At 45.0% G+C, this 1,910-nt stretch overlaps 1 protein-coding gene across 1 annotated transcript; it reads right to left on the bottom strand.

The window, feature by feature from the left end:
• Nucleotides 1–633: 633 nt before the first annotated feature.
• LOC148016206 (cysteine protease XCP1-like) lies at nucleotides 634–1,107 on the bottom strand. The gene has a single exon (XM_087663885.1). It carries the CDS (start codon nucleotides 1,105–1,107, stop codon nucleotides 634–636), a length of 474 nt encoding a protein of 157 aa, XP_087520011.1.
• Nucleotides 1,108–1,910: the final 803 nt, after the last annotated feature.

The raw sequence follows: 1,910 nt of genomic DNA on the forward strand, positions 1-1,910 counted from the left end.
TATCCAACATCTAGGAATAACCATCAATGAGTTAATTCTTAAATGTACTATGGCAGTGTCAAATCTCACTATGCAGTATCAAAAGATACTAGCTTGACTCTTGATGTTGTTGTTGCTTGATGTTTGATTCTCTTGTTGATTTGGAGTGATGCTTTGCTAGGAACTGAGTGACTCAGTGAATCAAAGTAGTATGGACTTCTTTGTTGAGACTCAAGCTCATTTTGTCTTCTGTCAGTTGTTTACCTTAGTAAATAAGGTTAAGTCACACTGACTTAACCATGATTAGATCTAGGTCAGTTGATCTTTGAATGTGTGTTGTACATACAGTTGATTTTGTGAGTGTGTGACAGGATGTGGATGAGAATAGAGAATGAACTGAAGGGAGCTGTCTGCTACCCTTGGGCCTGATCCTTTGTCTCCATCTCTTTTCCTTCTGAACTCTAATATGGTATCAGAGCCAATGCCGCCATTGTCAATCACCCACTGAAAGGCATAGTCCATCTAGCCACCGTTGCAACCATAGTCAGTGGAGTCACAGCTCACCAGGTCCTTTCTCTGACAAGCTCACCAGCTCTGATGCGAAAGCCCAGCAGCTCCCGCAGATGCGAAAGCCCAGCAGCTCCCGCAGATGCCCTAATCCTTGATGCTTTCGACAACCTCTTCGTCTCTCCAGTCCAAGGCAGTGTTCAGGCTGGTTGTATCACAGGTTCCGACCTTCTTAGCTGCGCCGGATCTCAACCCTGCCTGCCTCAGGAAATCGGGCCTGGCACCGAACAAGGCTGATGCCTTAAACTCCTCATTGGTCAGATCTGCGAAGTGGTTCAGGCCAAGGGTAAAATTAGACCCCTTCTGGTTGTGACGGTGGATATAGTGCAGATTCTGCCTAAAGATCCCAAACCGCTTCTCCTTCTCTGCGAAAGCCTGTGCAGGGTAGTGCTTCCCATGCTTGGCATTCCAGGCATCGAATAGCGACCGCAGTCTTCTCTCAGACTCTAAGTTCTCTGGGGAATATGCCAAGTGGTCCGCCATAGCCCATTCTATAAGGGCTGCAGCACCGCACAGTGCCACAAGTACTACTACACATCCTAATTTTACAGCAGAAGCCATGGAAGTTTGGCGGGCAACCAGCTGAGCTAGTGATTTGTTTACTGCAAGCTGGGCCTTGTGCCTACATGACGTTATGGAAGCAAACTATGGTTATGGTTACCCCTTCTTCCTCCATGGATGGACAGGAGGAGGCGAGAGGAGATAATTAGGTGCTGTATCAAACAAAGCCAAAGGAGACAGGCGGGTGTCTAACCCATATGCCTCCAATCACAGGAGGATAGATGTCAGCTTGCATAATGTGGCACAAATCTGTGAAGAAAGGCTAAATAGAAGAATGTTGGTGGCGTTTTTAGCGAGAAATCCATGTCATGTGTACTTGGACAGAAAGGGTAGCCACAGGACGAGATCAGTGTTGCCTTGAGATTCTCACCACATGGTTAGGAAGGCATATGTTGGTTTTTTTTGCTGTGCTAGATAGACTGGTGCTTCTTGGTGCTTGTGGTATAAAAAGTGTAGAGCAGTTGGTTTTTCTGTCTTGTATGCACATTGAGCTGAAATAAAGCAGACATCTGAAATGCAGTAGTGGTTATTGGTGAAAGATACTGGCTGCATTACAAGTTTTTTTTGCAGTGGGGCTGACTGTTAACAGTTTGCAGCAAGCATACAAATATTGGGTCTATTGAGTTATGTATTAACTCCCAGAGATTGTGACATATAACTGCTGTGGTTTATGGCTTAGTTGAGCTGAGAATAACCTCACTTGGATATAGAGAATATATAGTTGGTTACTTACAGACTGTTGATTACAGATTGATGTCCATCATTGAATGCTGCATATGCCTACATGTCTACTGATCAGACAA

This window comes from Lygodium microphyllum, chromosome 23, assembly GCF_053477565.2.
Source record: "Lygodium microphyllum isolate KBCC chromosome 23, Lygodium_microphyllum_v1.1.10, whole genome shotgun sequence".
NCBI classification, from domain to species: Eukaryota; Viridiplantae; Streptophyta; class Polypodiopsida; order Schizaeales; family Lygodiaceae; genus Lygodium; species Lygodium microphyllum.